We start from the raw sequence: 17,089 nt of genomic DNA, 5'->3' as shown, positions 1-17,089 counted from the left end.
TGCACTATGGTTATCAGAAAACAGATGTAAAATAGGGTACACACAGGTCACCGACACAACATCGCTGAATCGTACTTCAGATTCGAAAAAAGCCATACCACGGAAGAAAAGAGATTGCACTATCCCGATAGAGTTTTGCGTATGTTAAATATGAAAAAGTTGCTATGGTAACTTCTGGAGTACGGAAACTGGACTTCTTGGCTTTATCCATACGCCTAGAGGCCAGTCTCAATCCCTTATTTCAGAGCATCCATCGGTGTCGTCCACTTTTTGAGCAGTGCAGGAGGAGCAGGGAGTGGATGGTCTGTGGCGAGTAACTAGACGACTTTTTTTTTTATTTCTTCAGAAGGTTCGAGACAGATTTGTAACTTGTAACTCAGACAGTCCATAGTAATTCTTCACGAACTACAATCACGGAAGAAATTAAACACCAAAAAGTTATTAATATAGAGTAATGAAATTACTACCTTATTCAAGCAACCAACACTGCAAGATCACAGGTTAATGTAAGCGCGAGATAACTCTGAAATTTGCATTAATAACCGGTGTAACCTCCAGAATGCTGAATGAAAGTATGCAAACATGCATGCATTCTGTTATACTGGCGCTGGACATCAGTTCGTGGACCGAGCGAGGTGGCACAGTGGCTAGCACACTGCACTCGCATTGGGGCGGACGATGGTTCAATCCCGCGTCCGGCCATCCTGATATAGGTTTTCTGTGATTTCCCTAAATCGCTCCAGGAAAATTCCGTGATGGTTCCTTTGAAAGGGCACGGCTGACATCCTTCCCCGTCCTTCCCTAATCCGATGAGACTGATGACGTCGCTGTCTGGTCTCCTCCCCCAAACAACCCAACCCCAACTCAGTTCGTGGGATGGAGTTCCATGCTTGTTGCACTTGCTCGATCAATACAGGGACGGTTAACGTTAATTGTAGATGACGCTGGAGTTTTCGTCCAATGAAGTGCCATATGTTCTCGACTGGAGACAGATCTGGTGATCAAGCACGCCGAAACAGTATGTCGACACTCTGTAGAGCATGTTCGTTTACAGTAGCAAGATTTCGTGATAAATTTGTTTGTGTTTTAGAGTTATTCAGTGTGCCATCTCTACCAGCAACAATGATTCTGAGCCGGGTGGTCATCGAGCCAAACTGAGTTTGGGTAACTGATGCGGGTACGCCATTCCATGCTGGAAAACACCTTCAGGATTGCTGTGCACTAATGGCAGCACAACAGGTCGAATCACCAGAGTGACGTACTGCAGTCAGTGTGCGTGGGATAAGCACGAGAGTGCTGTTAATGTCATACGAAACCGCATCCCAGAGCACAACCCAAGGTGTAGATTCAGTGTGTCTACGCCGCCGTAACGATCGTTGCAGGCGCTCACCTCACCTCATCCTAACCAACACACAGTCATCAAAAACACCGAGGCAGAACAGGCTTTCATCAGAAAACACACATACTTCCAGTCCCTCCTCCAATGAGCTCTCGCTTGTCACCACTAGAGACGCAAAACGGCGGCTGGTTGGATCGCTGGAATGCGCGCTAAAGGGCTTCTGGCTCGGAGCTGACCTTGAAGTAATCGATCTGAAATAGTTCGCCATTGTCATTGTGTTGCCAGCTGGTGCGCTGAACACGATAGTCGTCCTTCTCGGTACTACCAAGTGGCCATCTGGAGCCCGTACATTCCCTCGACAACTGCTGTCATGTATCATGAACAGTGGCTACATTCCTTCCAAGTCTTTCTCCATTATCGCTGAACGAACTCGTAGCCCTATTACACGACCTCGTTCAACTTCAATGTGTTGCTTATAATGGCGTCTTTGTCGCATTAATGGCATTCTAGACTAACATCAACTCACCACGTCCAATCCAAAAGGTATCGTTACAGCGTGTATTGAAAGCAAACCTGATTTGCATCGTCATCGTAGTGCTACTACCGCCACTCTTATGCGACTGGCGTGAAATTTGAGAAGACATCCTCTTTCAGATTAGAAACTCTCTACCAACTTTTGTTTACGTCGCACAACTCCTTTTTGTTGTTGCAATTTTTTTGCGGCGGTGTGTTTGTGTGTGCTTAGACGTATTAGTTGATAAATGATCACTCACGGTCTTAAAATTACTTCATACTCTGCGAAGCACTTATTGTGAAAGTCTATAAGGGTCGTCATGCGTGCTTGACACGTTCTCAGTGAGGAGTAGTTTATGAATAGCTGTTGCTGTGATCTATACCATGTTCCACAACACATCTTTATCTTTGAAGAGGCAGTCACCATAATAAGCCTTACTTTGAAATGCAGTACAGCGTTTTGTTTTCTCGTAAGCATTTGGCTTTTATAGCAAGTCGGAATCTCATTTATTTTCCAGCCTTTGAAATGTTGTTTTTAGTCCCAGAAACTATTAACAGAGATGTCACTAGATATTGTCCTTTTCCTCATACGTATTTCATTAATTGCAGGGTGGTACCTCGTGACGATTTTTCTGCATTTTCAGGGGATGGGCAGCTGCTGTTCCTTTGCGGTGGAGTCCTCATCAACAGCAGATATGTACTCACAGCGTCCCACTGCGTCAACGGGAGGGACATCCGTGATTATCGCCTGTGAGTATCCGCCAAGCAGTCCCCTACAGTCATTGCAACGCCTGCTTCTCCGATAGTAACAAAAGGAGTTTCTGTTCAATATCAAAATGTATTCCATTAAACACGACAGCCAAATGTGTAACAGTGCGAGGGCAAGTTCTGCAATTTTAATCATCGCCTCCAAAATATGAAGCTGCGACTATGAAACCTGGTGAGTTTTCCTCTATATAGTCACCACCCTTCAATTTTTCCCCACGAGGGATGAGTTAGCACGGGCCTTTGCTGTACGAGCCTGCATTTTGGCTGTTCAATAAGTGTTCCACCTCGAAAACCAGCTCGCCGTCATGATGGAAACTCCCGTCACGCAATGGTTAAAAACTCCCACTGTAGTAGTCTCCCGTAAGACTGTCAGGAGATCTGGGTGGTGTCATTCTTTAATGGTTTGCCCCAAACGAACATAATCAGTCGGCACCACACCATGGCAGGCCCAAAAAACAGCATCAACTTGCCCAATAATGATTGGATCTTCAGCTCTCACGACGGCGGTGGAGCAGTATGTTGCTACTGTTTGATTGTCCTCGTAGTCGTAGCGATACATACAGCACTTGTCCATGAAGACCAGACCTTTATCTTAAAAAAAATTAAGAAGTCTCGAATCTCGTCTGCTCTTCCTCCATAGCTCACTCCCACACCCTCAACACTTCCTTTCCTCAGTTTTTCAGTACTTCTTTCCCACTTTCCAGACTTGACACAAACCCTACTTCACCTCGCTGGACTAACACTCCTGGAAACTGACGAGAAATGGCTTATTTCCAGAATGATGCTGTTGCTCTTCAGACAATATGTGCTGTGCTGAAAGTTCCTGTCAGCTTACAGCCGTATGCCGGATCGACATTCGAACCCAGAGCTTTGCTGTAGAAGGTATACTGGAGAGTTTCAGTGAAGTTTGGAAATTGGAGGAGAGGTCTTCGTAGAAGTGATGTGAGCGTAGGTTGTAAGCCGCACCTGGCTAGCTCAGTGAGCAAGGGCTTTGCCCACTAGCATCAAGGTTTCACCCGTAATTTCTAGTCCCAATAAGGCAAAAGGTTTTAATCTACCAAGTAGTTTCAAAAGACCGATAATGTATTTCCTAAAACAACTTTCAAGAGGGTTGACGTGTAAATAACAGCATCAGAGGCATATGGTGCTACGAACGACTAGACCATTGTCAAAGAGACTACTAATTTTCCTATACTTGCACAGATTTACATTTGCGCTGGTGGCCATTAAAATTATAGCACCAGGAAGCTACACGCAAGGAACATCAGATTGCCATGAAGTGTACTGTATGCCAGGACATGCACGTAATTAGCATTTCAGTGCAGCCACACGAAGTAAGAAGCAGCGACGCCATCTACAGTCAGTATACAGGGTGTTCGGAAATTCCTGTTACAGATTTCTAGGACTTGTAAAGGAGAGTGAGTACATAAGAGAACCCACGTCCGGAAACTTACAGTTTCCGTGCTATATTCGTTTAACCTACCTCTCTCACCTGGCTTGAGCTTCATTCAGGTGTCTGTGAGTTACAGAGCAACATGTTTGAGTACTCGTTTGCAGGATACTCCGACATGATCCTTCTGTATGGCGAAGTTGATAGTAATCGAGAAACTGCTAGTAGCCTTTATGAAGATCGTTGTGCACAACGTCCGACTCCATCGCGTACCCTTTTCGTCACAATTACCGAACGGCTTCGAGAAGGGATTACCTTCGCCGTATCAGGCGGGACCCTGGTATTCCGAGGAGACGCTGCACACCCGAACTGGAAGAGACCGCCCTGCATCATATTGCAGAGAAAGCATCAACGAGTACACGAGCAATTGCGCGTGCAATGGATGTTGCTCCCAGCACAGTCCGGTATGTTTTGGATGAACTACAACTACATCCATATCCCCTCCAACACTCCAGACCACCTCTAACACAGATGCGTGAATGAGGTTCGAACCAGGTCAGTGAGATAGGACAAACTTCAAGTGACATCAGTCAACCGATGTAAGCATCCCCACCATGACTACCTCGTTGCAAACCTAGCAAGCAAATATGTTTTCAAACATTTGTAGTACGAAAAGAATTCGTTTCCAGACATGAGTTCCTGTTCAAAATATTATGTACTCATTCCCCTCCACAAGTTCCAGAAGTTTTTAACGCGAATTTCCGAAAATCCTGTATAAGGGGAGGTAAAGCAGTGAGCTTCTGACACGGAAGTCGTATTTGAAAGTTGTTTGTTTGTGAGAAGATCGTCTCATGCTTCGGGTACGAAGAAGAAACGTTTAGCAGCACGTGCAGGAATACGGTAGCGGCAGTACTGTGGATTACTGAGGCTGCGGTTTATAGTTCTATGATACTGTTGCTCGCATTGTTAAGCATCATGCGAATATGGACTCTACGCGTTCGGTGAGGCTATACTTAACGACACACAAAATCTCGAAGGCCCTACACGACTAGGGACAGAGAGAACAACACGTCGTCTGTTTGGCAGTTACAGACCGTACAACTACGCCACGTAAGTTGAGACAGGGAATGTGCTTGTCTGGGACAACACAAGTGTCCAGGCGGTCAGTACTATGACGCCTGACGTCTGGAGTACCACAGTATATCAGCGCAGCGGCCATCATGGCGGCATCCCTTGACGCAGCAGCAGACACATGTGCGCCGACAGTGATGTGTACAACGTCATCACTGGACACAGGAGTGTGACCATATCAAATTTTCAGGCGATTTCCAGTTCTGAATACAGAATCACGTTTGATGTATCCATGTGTGGAGGCTCTGAGGAGAACGAATGTTGGCAGATTGCATTTGTCACTGTCATACAGGCATGATGGTATAGGGTGCCAACGGGTTCTCAACACGATCACCTTTGATAATTCAGACAGCAACCGTTAAATTTATGATGTCTTAAGGCCGGTGTCAGCGCCCTATCTTCGAGGTCATCTTTACGCTATCTTCCAGCAAAATAACACAAGACTGTCTGTTGCTCATCCGATCCTGATTAATATAGATTGTATCCGACTGTTGCCCTGGCCAACGCGTTTTCTAGATGTCATCCACTGAAAACATGTGGTCACGGTTTTCAAAGAGACTGGCACTCCCTCACTCTCCAGACACTGCTATTTATTAGCTCTGTCATAGCGTTGAAGCACCATGGAATGACATACCTGTATCCTTCACCCAAACTCAGTTTGGATCGATGACCACCAGCCTTAGAACCATTGTTGTTCGTAGATGTGGCACCCTTAATACGCCTAAAACACCTACAAATCTTATCACTGTACACACAATAAATAAAACTTTCTCGTTTGCTACTCTTTCTGCTGTTGCAGCTTGTAATCCCCCCCTCCTTACTTCTTGCATCTACTGTCCACATTAAACAATGCCCAGTCCAAATAATTAATAAGGAAAGTCTTTTATGAAGATTTGAGAGGAGCGAAGATTGCAATAAACTTTGAAGTTTACTTAGCTTGTCATGTTGAGATGGCTCAAGTTCTTCTTGTCTAGGAGTCTGCTTCTTGAAGCTGAAAATGTATCATCAGTTCCTCACGATTGGTTTGAACTAAATAAACTGGAAGCTGGTTGGTGCAGATTTTTTTTTTTACGTAAATATATTTTCCACTGATTTTCTCACCTTTTAGTGTATCATACAGTATTTTGATTTTTCACATTCATAAAGCCGAAATTACATTGTTCGCGCGGATTATATAAAAATACGTCCAATCACATCACTCTGCGTAAATAACAATGTTATAAAGGGTTTACAATTTTTCTTAATAAACGAATTCACACCAGTTTTCGTTACATAATTAATTTCGATCATTATTTCATAAATGGATCCAGAAATAAACATAGTAAACAGTACAGGATTGCGTAATTAATAATAGAAATTTTAAGTGTGCAAATAATTCGTAATTTCGGACGTTTCTAAAAAAGTAATTTTAAATGTACTGTCAGGACTAGCCCTTATCGCTTATAACATCAAAACTTAAATATTTAATAAAGTAATGCCTTTCCATAAATTTTAGCTTGGAATATAACATACTGTGTATAAAATTATATGAAAGTTTTCAGAAAAACTGAGATAATATTAACCTGACCAAAACTCGGAAAATAATAGTGGTATCGACTATTACGCTGCGGAAAAGTAATGCTAGAGGCGGATGTTCTGTTACAAGTTTTAATGGTCAGCAGTTTATTTTACTGTTGTAGTTTGTATTGTTTCCAAATAAATTGTGTTGCTGTGAGAATTGACATCAGCAAGTGTCATGTGGGAAGTCTCATCTTCCTCGTGTTTAGTTTTATTAAAGTTTCTTTGTTTCTGCACTGGACGCACATTGGCAGTGCGTGACGCCAGGGGGCAGGAAGCAGCAGTGCAGCTCGCTTGGTGTGCGCAGGGTGAGCGTGCGGCTGGGCGAGTACAACACGGACCTGGATCGCGACTGCGTGGAGGAGTACACGGGCGGCGAGACGTGCGCCGACCCGCCGCAGGACTTCGGCGTCGAGCAGTCGCTGCCGCACCCCGACTACGAGCCCTTCAGCGCCAACCAGTTCAACGACATCGCGCTGTTGCGCCTCGACCGCGACGCGCCTACCACACGTAATAAACACACTTCCTCTACATCATCATCATCATCATTTATGACTGATAATGCCTTTCAGCGTTCAGTCTGGAGCATAGCCCCCCTTATAAAATTCCTCCATGATCGCCTATTCAGTGGTAACATTGGTGCCTCTTCTGATGTTAAGTCTATTACTTCAAAATCATTCTTAATCGAATCCAGGTACCTTCTCCTTGATCTACCCCGACTCCTCCTACCCTCTACTGCTGAACCCATGAGTCTCTTGGGTAACCTTGCTTCTCCCATGCGTGTAACATGACCCCACCATCTATGCCTGTTCGCCCTGACTGCTACATCTATAGAACTCATTCCCAGTGTTTCTTTGATTTCCTCATTGTGAACACCCTCCTGCCATTGTTCCCATCTACTAGTACCTGCAATCATCCTAGCTACTTTCATATCCATAACCTCAACCTTGTTGATAAGGTAACCTGAATCTACCCAGCTTTCGCTCCCATACAACAAAGTTGGTCGAAAGATTGAACGGTGCACAGGTAACTTAGTCTTGGTACTGACTTCCTTCTTGCAGAAGAGAGTAGATCGTAGCTGAGCGCTCACTGCATTAGCTTTGCTACACCTCGCTTCCAGTTCTTTCACTATGTTGCCATCCTGTGAGAATATGCATCGTAAGTACTTGACACCGTCCACCTATTCTTTGTTCCTCCTATTTGGCACTCAAATCGTTTATATCTCTTTCACAATGACATTACTTTCGTTTTGGAGATGCTAGTCTTCATACCATAGTCCTTACATTTCTGATCTAGTTCTCAAATATTACTTTGCAAACTTTCAATCGAATCTGCCATCACAACTAAGTCGTCCGCATGTGCGAGACTGCTTATTTTGTGTTCATATATCTTAATCTCACCCAGCCAGTCTATTGTTTTCAACATATGTTCCATAAATAATATGAACAACGGTGGAGACAGGTTGCAGCCTTGTCTTACCCCTGAAACTACTCTGAACCATGTACTTAATTTACTGTCAACTCTAACTGCTGTCTAACTATCTATGTGAAGACTTTTAATTGCTTGCAAAAGTTTGCCTCCTATTCCATTATCTCGTAGAACAGACAATAACTTCCTCCTAGGAACCCAGTCGTATGCCTTTTTTAGATCTTTATGTTGATATGTAGATCTATATGTTGATCAATCCCCTGTTGGACTCGTAACGCTTCACCATTATTTGCCGTAAGTTAAAGATCTGGTCCTGACAACCTCTATGAGGCCTAAACCCACACTGATTTTCATCCAAATTGTCCTCAACTAATACTCGCACTTTCCTTTCAACAATACCTGAGAAGATTTTACCCACAACGCTGATTAAAGAGATACCTCTGTAGTTGTTACAATCTTTTCTGTTTCCATGTTTAAAGATTGGTGTGATTACTGCTTTCGTCCAGTCTGATGGAACCTGTCCCGACTCCCACGCCATTCCAATTATCCTGTGTAGCCATTTAAGACCCGAAATCCTCTGTATTTGATGAGTTCCGACTTAATTTCATCCACCCCAGCCGCTTTATTGCACTGCACTCTATTGACCATTTTCTGCACTTCCTCAAATGTGATCCTACGAGTAATCATAATCAGCCAGTTGAGTCATCTATGAAGATCATTCCCAAACCTATGCCTCTTTTATTTTCTTGGAAACAAATACAGTTAAATAATATATGAAATATATTCAAACTTGCGTGTATGGACAACCGGAAACCATCAACTACATGATGGAATGACAGCAATGAAAACTTGTGCCAGACCGGGACTCGAACCCAGAACTGCCACTTATCACCATCGATTGTCCTTCATTAGACTATTCGAGCACGCTTCACAACCCAAAACTTCTGAACAACACAGGCGCTGCAATATCGTACTATCTTTCGACACCAGGCAAGCGACTTTCAAGTAAAATGTCTCCCCTGTATGGGAATATACATAATGGATGTACGAGTGCAAGTTATGGATACATGGTGGACGACGTATGGAAGTTTCGGTCTGGTCGTGACGTGTGCTCGGATAGCCTCATGATAAGACATCCGCTCGCGCTAAACGAGAAATTCGGGCTCAAGTCCCTGTCATGCACAAACTTTCATTGTCATCATTCCATATACAGTTGATAATTGTCCATAATCGCAACTGCCAATACATTCCATGTATTTTATAACGGCTGTAGTCGCCACAGTACCTGTTTCTTCGGATATGCTAGCATATATAAAGGAACATTACATCGTACTTCTGAACAAACACACTACAATGTCAGCAAATAGTGTAATCTTCCACACAACTGCCTCCATTCGTTAGTCACTTTTGCCATCGATCAACAAGAGCCTGAAAGCCGCTCTCGTAGAAACCCCGTATCAGCTGGAGGCTAGCCACGGTCTTACAGATTTTTCGACAGTATTTATTCTGCATAAATGTGGGCACTGTAGTCCTATGCCCGAACCAATCGCAGTCAACTGTGGTCTGGTGACATGGCACATGTGGTACATTGTCGTCCATAAAAATTCCATCATTATTTGGGAACATGCTGCAAGTAGCTGAACATAACCATTTTCAGTCAAAGATCCATTTGGGCCAGGGGACCCAGTCAATTCCATGTAAACACAGCCCACGCATTACGGTGCCACCACCAGGTTGCAGTGACTTGTTGACAACTTGAGTCCATGGATTCGTGGGGTCTGAGTCACATTCGAAACTTATCATCAATAATTAAAATATGGACTCATCTGAACAGGCCAGAGTTTTCCAGTCGTCTAAGGTCCAGCCGATATGGTCACAAGCCCAGGACAGCCGTTGCAGCCAATGTCGTGCTGCTATTATAGCCCACTGACGCCATATTTCGGTGCACTGTTCTTAGGATTCCTTCGTTGTACGTCCCACTTTAATGTCTGGGGTTATTTCACACGGTGTCGCTTGTATGCTAGCTCTGACAACCCTACTAAAACGCCGCTGCTCTCGGTCGCAAAGTGAAGGCCACCGACGACTGCATTGCCCATAGTGAGAAGTAATGTTTAAAATTTGGTAGTCTCGGCACACTCTTGACATTGTGGATCTCATATTGTTGATTCCCTAGCGATTTCCGAAATGGAATTTCCCATGTGTTTAGCTCCAGCTACCATTCCGCTAGTTAATTCCGGTAGTATGGTCATAATCAGGTCGGTAAGATTTTATGTGTATAGACTGAAGTGGCGAGCGAAAATTTGTACCAAGGCTGGGAATCGAATCCGGGCAGGTGCGTTAGTCACTAAGCCACTTTGGAACAGCTGTTCACACAACTTCACTGATCTCCCTCCTCGATAAAAAATCGCATTCCTACCCCATTCTACTTTAAATTCCCCCTTTACATATGAACAGAACTGCCGAGGTTCTTCATATTCTGGAGTAGCATCGAACTTAATTGGGGGATCCAGCCAGAAACCCAGGAGCAGGTGCTTATATAAATGAAATGTCACAGTTTCAGATACATTAATGATCTCATACAGATATGATTTTATGTGTACAGACTGAAGCGGTGAGTGAAAATTTGTACTGAAGAGGGGAATCTAATCTGGGTCTCCTACTAACTGGCAGGTCTGTACACATAAAATCATATTTCTATAATACCAGTAAAGTCTCTGAAACTGTTACTTCTTTTCATATGAATCACATGAGAACAAATGACAGCTCCGACAATGCAATGCATTTTTGTACTTTGTGTACGCTATAATGTAAATGTGCATATCACTATTCAGTGACTTTTTTCAAGTCATTGTAAATAGACATATATTAAGAGAGCTACACAACAATGAAATCAGCTTGAAAATACATAAATTAGTACTACATCAACATTATCTGGCTCGCACGCCAAAAGTCAACACATGAAAGGAAGAGCGCATTACTTTCGGAATGACCTTCCTACATATTTTCTCTTGTTGGCGCATTCCGCTTCTGTGGGCATTAATACACAGGCTCTCAGTGTTTGTAATAACCGAACTGGTCGACGAATACAGTAAATCTCCATTACTTCATTAAAAAAATACCCCGAATGTCTCTCATAAGAGTTTCTCTTGTGCCCCGGCTGATATCTGCAGCTTCGTTTTTGAAATTTGTAGATGCATATCGCCCTAACAAAATGTTCACAATGGGTTTCATTCGGTGCCCAATGCCGACGGAAAACGTACGCAATTCATAGCGACAGACATTTTTTTCTTACAGATATGTAATTGAAACATCTTCTGCAACTGAATTAAACAATTTTATTTATTACGTGTTTCGGTCAACAGGACATCTTCAGGTTTTGGAAATTTGTGGTAAAGTCTTATGGGACAAACTGCTAAGGTCATAGGTCCCTGAGCTTACACACTATTTAATACAACTTAAACTAACGCTAAGGGCAACACACACACACACACACACACACACACACACACACACACACACACACACCCATTCCCAAGGGACATCATCAGGTTTCTAAATATGAATACGAAAGGAGTATTGAACAGCAGATTTAATTACTGAACAAAAACCATAAAAGTACAGGGAAAAGCTTGGAATTAAAGTATTCTCAAAAGCTGATATTCATACATGTGTGTCATTAGTAAATCATTGTACGACGAACTATCCCATGATAGCTGATGCATCCACGTTGCTAACAAGAATATACTGAAGAACGGAATAGAAAATTGAGCTGACGATCAGTTTCGCTTTACGAAAACTAAAGACACAAGAGAGGTAGTTCTGAAGGAAGACTTCCTTCATAATTTTTGTCGATATAGAAAAAGCGGTTGTCAGTGTAAAATGGTGCAAGATATTCGAAATTCTCAGAAAAGTATCAGTAAACTACAGAGTATTACGGGTAATATGCAATATATATAAGAACCAAGAGGGAATAATAAGAATGCAAGATCAAGGACGAAGTGTTGGGATTAAATATGATTTAAGAAAAGGATGCAGTCATTCGTCTTTATTGTTCAATTCATAGACAGAAGAAGTAACGACGGATATAAAACAAAGGTTCAAGAGTGGGATTAAAATTAAAGATGAAAGTATATCAAGGACAAGGTTCACCGATGATATTAATATCCTCAGTGAAACTGAAGAAGAATTATAGGACCTGTTGAACAGGATTAACAGTCTAACGACCACAGAATATGGGTAGATAGTAAAACGAAAAAAAAGACGATAGTAATGTGGAGTAGCAGAAATGTGACTGTATAAACTCAGTCAAAACTGGCGACCACGAAGTTCTGCTACTTTGGGAGGCAAAATAACCCTTGATGGACGAAGCAAGGAAGACATTGAAGGCATACTATCGGAGGAAAATGGGGCCACTATAAGTCTACTAATATCAAATATAGGCTTTAATAAAAGGAAGAAATTTTTGAAAGTGTATATCTGGAGCACTGAATTGTACGTTAGTTTACTATGGACAGCGAAACAGCCGGTAAAGAAGACAATTAATTGTAGCGTTTGATGTGTGGTGCTATGGAAATTGAAGTGTACCGATAAGATAAGGGATGAAGAAGTTTCCGCAAAAACGGCGAAGAAGAAGGGACAATATGACTGGGCATGTATTACGACAGCACGAAGTAACGTCCATGGTGTTAGAGGGAGATGCAAAGTGTGAAAACCTTAGGTGTAGGCGGATGTAGGCATACACCGAACAAATAATTGAAGACGTAAGGTGCAAGTGCTACTCTGAGACTAAGAGGCTGGCACATAAGAGGAACTGGTGTCTGGCCGCATCAAACCAGTCAGAAAACTGACGCAACAAAAAAATTATTATAATTAGGGCCTACAGGTTGATTGCAATCCATTAGCAATCTTTCATATTGCCAACATTAATATACTGCTCGAATAAGCACGTAACTGCAGAGACTTCACTTATTACAAAAAAATGGTTCAAATGGCTCTGAGCACTATGGGACTTAACTGCTGAGGTCATCAGTCCCCTAGAACTTTTTTTTTTGTCTACTGACTGGTTTGATGCGGCCCGACACGAATTCCTTTCCTGTGCTAACCTCTTCATCTCAGAATAGCACTTGTAACCTACGTCCTCAATTATTTGCTTGACTTATTCCAATCTCTGTCTTCCTCTACAGTTTTTGCCCTCTACCGCTCCCTCTAGTACCATGGAAGTCATTCCCTCATGTCTTAGCAGATGTCCTATCATCCTGTCCCGTCTCCTTATCAGTGTTTTCCACATATTCCTTTCCTCTCCGATTCTGCGTAGAACCTCCTCATTCCTAGAACTTAGAACTACTTAAACCTAACTAACCTAAGGACATCACACGCATCCATGCCCGAGGCAGGATTCGAACCCGCAACCGTAGCGGTCGCGCAGTTCCAGACTGTAGCGCGTAGAGCCGCTCGGCCACTCCGGCCGGCTCACTTATTACAGCCGTGACGGAATTTAATATAGCAGTCATTTTTACACACTAATTGTAAGACATAACCATTCCTAACCGGTTCAAACTACTGATAAATTTTTAAATAAAATTTTTCGTGTTCGTATTATAGAGCGGTCCAAATCAGTCTAGTGCGACTGTTTAACGATTTACGCTAAAAGGTGCAGCAATATACCTAGAAAAGACAGCACATAAGCAACAACTGGGCAGCGCGCTGAGCAGCGGTAGCAGACGGACAGAACGCGTGACGCGGGCCACCACGACACGCGAGGCGTAACAAATCGGATGAGGACACGAAGAACAAATGTTCAACATTATGCCGTGTACCACAGGAAATGTCGTTAAACTGAACGTTGCGCTAAGCCAATGCGGAACAGCTGTATGGAAGACACATCTAAAAATTTCACTAGAAAACTTATTTTGTCGCAATAAACAAACCGGATTCTTCTGTGTACTCTGGACCATACAATAAACACTAAGAGCAGTTATCTGCACGATGAAAAACTGATTTGCAATTAACTGCTACAATACTAGAGAAAACGTGCCGGACGGGTATAAATCGCAGTACAGGAATTATTTTTATTCGTGTGTATGATTATTAAACCAGCTGCTTCCATTCCTTCTTCTGACCTGTTCTCCGTCCGCAGCTCGTGGTCGTGCGGTAGCGTTCTCGCTTCCCACGCCCGGGTTCCCGGGTTCGATTCCCGGCGGGGTCAGGGATTTTCTCTGCCTCGTGATGACTGGGTATTGTGTGATGTTCTTAGGTTAGTTAGGTTTAAGTAGTTCTAAGTTCTAGTGGACTGATGACCATAGATGTTAAGTCCCGTAGTGCTCAGAGCCATTTGAACCATTTTGAACCTGTTCTCATTATCGCTTATCATCTTCGGGAAGTTCCTGACGCCCGTAAATATGACTGAGATTGTTCCGTGGTTTGTGTTTATTAGCTTTTAACCTCTTGGAGTGATATCCTGCTGGGATACGTTCTTTGATCAAAGGTGTCGCAGGTAACTATCGAACATTGCTTTCCGTTTTCTCTGTGTTTTTGCCATCTCCTCTGTATGAAAGTACGATCTCTTAATATGAATTGCTCTTCGACTACCTTAGGCAGACGGTTTTCTAGAGCATATTTTTTTTCTTTGCTGCTTCATGAAGTTCCCCTTGTTTACAAACACGCTGAAATATCATACATAATGTATAGGTTCTCACTAAGTGCCGCATCGATCGGGAAAACCTCATACGGAAGTGCACACTCATCTCCACCACACTGAGCATTAACCCAGGTGCCATGTACAGAAAGGATTACCCCCTCCTCTACTTACGTTACATATGACTAATGACCTCATCCTTAATATCATAAATCTAAGATCGTGCCGATCAACTGGCAACCCCTGAAATAGCCACAAATTAAGGAATTAGACGTACACTACTGGCCATTAAAATGGCTACACCAAGAAGATATGCAGATGATAAACGGGTATTCATTCGACAAATATATTATACTAGAACTGACATGTGATTACATTTTCACGCAACTTGGGTACATAGATCCTGAGAAATCAATACCCAGAACAACCACGTCTAGCCGTTTAAATGGTTCAAATGGCTCTGAGCACTATGGGACTCAACTTCTGAGGTCATTAGTCCCCTAGAACTTAGAACTAGTTAAACCTAACTAACCTAAGGACATCACACACATCCATGCCCGAGGCAGGATTCGAACCTGCGACCGTAGCGGTCTCGCGGTTCCAGACTGCAGCGCCAGAACCGCACGCCTCTGGCCGTAATACCGGCCTTGATACGCCTGGGCATTGAATCAAACAGAGCTTGGATGGCATGTACAGGTACAGCTGCCCATGCAGCTTCAACATGATACCACAGTCCATCAAGAGTAGTGACTGGCGTATTGTGACGATCCAGCCGGCCAGAGTGGCCGAGCGGTTCTAGGCGCTACAGTCTGGAACCGCGTGACCACTACGGTCGCAGGTTCGAATCCTGCCTCGGACATGGATGTGTGTGATGTCGTTAGGTTAGTTAGGTTTAAGTAGTTCTAAGTTCTAGGGGACTGATGACCTCAGCAGTTAAGTCCCATAGTGCTCAGAGCTATTTGAACCATTTTGTGACGAGGCAGTTGCTCGGCCGCCATTGACCAGACGTTTTCAGTTGGTGAGAGATCTGGAGAATGCGCTGGCCAGGGCAGCAGTCGAACATTTTCTGTATCCAGAAAGGCCCGTACAGGGCCTGCAACATGCGGTCGTGCATTATCCTGCTGAAATGTAGGGTTTCGCAGGGATCGAATGAAGGGTAGAGCCACGGGTCGTAACGCATCTGAAATGTAAAGTCCACTGTTCAAAGTACCGTCAATGCGAACAAGAGGTGACCCCATTCCATCACGCCGGGTGATACGCCAATATGGCGATGACGAATACACGCTTCCAATGTGCGTTCACCGCGATGTCGCCAAACACGGATGCGACCATCATGATGCTGTAAACAGAACATGGATTCATCCGAAAAAATGACGTTTTGCCATTCGTGCACCCAGGTTCGTCGTTGAGTACACCATCGCAGGGGCTCCTGTCTGTGATGCAGCATCAAGGGTAACCGCAGCCATTGTCTCCGAGATGATAGTCCATGCTGCTGAAAACATCGTCGAACTGTTCGTGCAGATGGTTGTTGTCTTGCCAACGTCCCCATCTGTTGACTCAGGGATCGAGACGTAGCTGCACGATCCGTTACAGCCATGCGGATAAGATGCCTGTCATCTCGACTGCTAGTGATACGAGGCCGTTGGGATTCTAGTACGGCGTTGCGTATTACCGTCCTGAACCCACCGATTCCATATTCTGCTTACAGTCATTGGACCTCGACCAACGCGAGCAGCAATGTTGCGATACGATAAACCGCAATCGCAATATGCTACAATCCGATCTTTATCAAAGTCGTAAACATGATGGTACGCATTTCTCCTCCTTACACGAGGCATCACAACAACGTTTCACCAGGCAACGCCGGTCAACTGGTGTTTGTGTATGAGAAATCGGTTGGAAACTTTCCTCATGTCAGTACGTTGTAGGGTTCGCCACCGGCGCCAACCTTGTGTGAATGCTCTGAAAAGCTAATCATTTGCATATCACAGCATCTTTATCCTGTCAGTTCAATTTCGCGTCTGTAGCACGTCATCTTCGTGGTGTAGCAATTTTAATGGCCAGTAGTATAATACTGAAAAACGTAGTAAATCTGCCTTCACTGGGACCAAAAAGAGGATAGGTGTACGACAATGCAAAAAAAAAAAGCTTTTTATGGAACCATAAAACAATAAAATAGATCAATACTAAGAAAGCAGGCAAAAAATTTTAGATCTTCCTATCTTACCAGTATGAAAGTACTAGCAGGATTAGTGTATATTTGCCATATATAGCGTTTCGCGAAGTCTCGAAAAATGGGCAAAATCATGAAAACTGGAGCTTCATTTGC

At 43.5% G+C, this 17,089-nt stretch overlaps 1 protein-coding gene across 1 annotated transcript in view; it reads left to right on the top strand.

The window, feature by feature from the left end:
* The window catches only part of LOC126177426 (serine protease easter-like), a 155,113-nt gene that overhangs the window by 93,718 nt on the left and 44,306 nt on the right, over positions 1-17,089 (top strand). The window contains exons 4-5 of the mRNA XM_049924455.1: positions 2,497-2,602; positions 7,006-7,208. Of these exons, the coding sequence (XP_049780412.1) occupies positions 2,497-2,602; positions 7,006-7,208 (309 nt within the window). The remainder of the gene's footprint in view (positions 1-2,496; positions 2,603-7,005; positions 7,209-17,089) is intronic.

The sequence above is a fragment of the Schistocerca cancellata genome, chromosome 1, assembly GCF_023864275.1.
Source record: "Schistocerca cancellata isolate TAMUIC-IGC-003103 chromosome 1, iqSchCanc2.1, whole genome shotgun sequence".
Lineage (NCBI taxonomy): Eukaryota > Metazoa > Arthropoda > Insecta > Orthoptera > Acrididae > Schistocerca > Schistocerca cancellata.
This window is presented reverse-complemented; position numbering and strand designations above follow the sequence as displayed.